Here is a 3038-nt window from a genome sequence, read left to right as displayed (position 1 = left end):
TATACCTATATCTATCTATCTATCTATCTATCTATCTATATATATATATATATATATATATATATATATATATATATATGTATGTATATATGTATGTATGCATGTGTGTGTGTATATGTATACTCACATACAATGCTAATATCATTCATGTATTAATTGGTTTATATTCTACCTTCATCATAATTTGCATCAAGATCATCGCTCAGCCTAATCTGATCCTCACGGATCTAATCTTTTCGCTCTTGATGCTCTACTTCAAGATACTCTCTTCTTTCCATTTCCAGTGCTTGCATCGGACCGAGCCGCGATTCTTGGCCGTACATTGTCAAGAAGTCGGTGGAAAGAACTACGAGGACTCTATGCAACACGTGAATAATTTTGTAACGTGAGTACCTGTTTGGTCATACATATTTATTACCTGCTTGTGTATCTCTGTCTGTCTGTCTGTCTGTGTGTGTGTGTGTGTGTGTGTGTGTGTGTGTGTGTGTGTTTGGTAATTTTACAGACAAGAAAATAAATCTGTGTATATATATATATTCTTTTATTCTTTTACTTGTTTCAGTCATTTGGCTGTGGCCATGCTGGAGCACCACCTTGAAGGGTTTTAGTCAAACAAATCGACCCCCAGGAAATATTGGTAGACAAAAGCTGAAAGATGTCCATTGTACATATGTGTGTCCTTGTTTGTCCTCCACCACTATTTGATAACCAGTGTCGGTGTGTTTACATTCTGATAACCTAGCGGTTCAGCAAAGAGATAGAATAAAATAAGTGCCAGGCTTTAAAAGTGTGATGACGACAGTGAAGGCGAGAGCACACACATGCAGACAGACAAGATGGTAGCAGTGGTACATTGAGATCTCACCGACCTTGTGGGGTCAGGAGGAGTTGTTCGATAGAATAAATGTTAGGCTTGTTGGGCCTTGCAGAGTCAACAGGCGTCACTCGATAGAATAAAAGCCAAGTGTAAAAGAAAGAAAAATTAAAAGTACTGAGGTTGACTCATTTGGCTAAAAATTCTTCAAAGTGGTGCCCCAGCATGGCCACAGTCGACTGAGACAAATAGCAGATAAAAAATAAAAGGTCGATAAAATCATAAAAAGACATCAATGAAAAGTTTCTATTTTCTAAAAAAATTAACAAAAGAAAATTTTCTTAAAGAAGGCAACTTAATAATTTGAATAAATAATTTTATAGTTGAATAATATTGTCTTTGTATACCAATATTTCTTATATTGGTGCTTTTTAGTTGTTGAATAATATTTCTAATTTAGTGAATGTAAAGAAAAAGAAATCAAGATAAACTTGTTAAAATTAATCAATTTTTCTTTTGATGTGTGAAGATTTTAACAGTTTTCAAGTGAATTTTATTTTAAGTTTCATAAACACATCCTGTGACACACTTAAGAGTGACTAGCATATTTACATTTTGAATTTGCCAGAATGTATTTCATTATACACAGTGTAAAGGACGATTTTGTTTTTAGTGGCTGATATAAGCACTAATCAGCTGGTATAAGCACTGATCAGAAAAACAGCTTTGTTCACTGAAATTATAAACAAAGCTAGCAGCTTGTTTAAGCACAAGAGGTTCCGGTAGTTCTGGTTGTTGAGACACAACATGTCCCAGAATCCCTTGCGGCAATATTTCTAATGTATTATGAACACATTGTTACTTTAAGAAGTTGTTCTCCTGTGACATACACAACAGTGACTAGTATATTTGTGTTTGAATCTGCTGGAACATAGTACCACCAAATATGCAAATCATCATTTTCAGATCACACTCTACATAAATTATAATTATTCTATGCATCCTATATTCTATGATATTATATATGGCTGCAAAATTATACTTCCAAAGTTACTCATCATATGATGGGAACACACAAGTGTATGTCTATATTATATATCTGATACAAAATCAACTCCCTCAGTGTCCCCTCTCCTCTCAGAATTCCTTGTCTTGCAAGTTACTTGGTGACCCTGCTGGTGCTGATGCCATGTGAAAAGCATCCAGTGCACACTGTGAAGTGGTTGGCATTTGGAAGGGCCTCCAGCTGTAAAAACCATTGGTACTTAATTTATCAACCCCTGAAAGTATGAAAAGTAAAGTCGACCTCGGTGGAATTCGAACTCAGAATGTACAGAGAGACGAAATACCGCTAAGCATTTCGCCCAGCGTGCTAATGTTTCCTATTTCTTTATTACCCACAAGGGGCTACACACAGAGGGGACAAACAAGGACAGACAAAGGGATTAAGTTGATTACATCGACCCCAGTGCCTAACTGGTACTAATTTATCTACCCTGAAAGGATGAAAGGCAAAGTCGACCTCGTCAGATTTTGAACTCAGAACGTAAAGACAGATGAAATACCACTAAGCATTTCGCCTGGCGTGCTAACGATTCTGCCAGCTCGCTGCCTTTTTGATTTCAAACATTGACACAAGACCAGCAATTTCAGGGGTGGTAGCGGGGGGTGTGCAGGGGGCTGAATCAATTACATCGATCCCATTGCTCGACTGATACTGGTTTTATTGATCCCAAAAGGATGAAAGGCAATGTTAACCTAAGCACGATTTGATCTCCGAACGTGAAGACAGACAAAATGGTGCTTAGCATTTTACCTGGCACGCTCGTTATTCCGCCAGTTCACCGCCTTGTGTATGTATGTAATATTAGTACCTATATATTTGTGTGTGTATGTATATGTATCTGTACGTATCTATGTGTGTATATATGTCTGTGTGTGTATGTATTATATATGTGTGTGTGTGTCTGTATGTATGTATGTATGTGTACGTGCATATGTATTATATGTATGTATGTGTGTGCATGTATATATGTATGTATGGTCATGTATCTATGGATATATGTGTGGGTACGAATGGTGTATGTGTATGTATGTGTGTAGGTAGTTAGTAGGTTTGATCAGCATGTGTATATATATATATATATATATATATATATATGTACACACACACACACACAGGTAGGTGAACTGGTATACAGAAGATAGTTTATGTAGGCAGGTA

General features: G+C 36.5%; 1 protein-coding gene across 3 annotated transcripts in view; it reads left to right on the top strand.

Moving 5' to 3' along the window:
- LOC106877914 (inositol polyphosphate-5-phosphatase A) overlaps nucleotides 1-3038 on the top strand; it is a 158401-nt gene that overhangs the window by 73723 nt on the left and 81640 nt on the right. For all 3 annotated transcript variants that reach the window (XM_014926984.2, XM_052974558.1, XM_014926994.2), the window contains exon 3: nucleotides 285-385. In XM_014926984.2, coding sequence (XP_014782470.1) covers nucleotides 285-385 — 101 coding nt within the window. The remainder of the gene's footprint in view (nucleotides 1-284; nucleotides 386-3038) is intronic.

This window comes from Octopus bimaculoides, chromosome 18 (assembly GCF_001194135.2).
Source record: "Octopus bimaculoides isolate UCB-OBI-ISO-001 chromosome 18, ASM119413v2, whole genome shotgun sequence".
Taxonomy (NCBI): Eukaryota; Metazoa; Mollusca; class Cephalopoda; order Octopoda; family Octopodidae; genus Octopus; species Octopus bimaculoides.
Note: the sequence above shows the minus strand (reverse complement) of the source record. Positions and strands in the feature narration are given on the sequence as shown.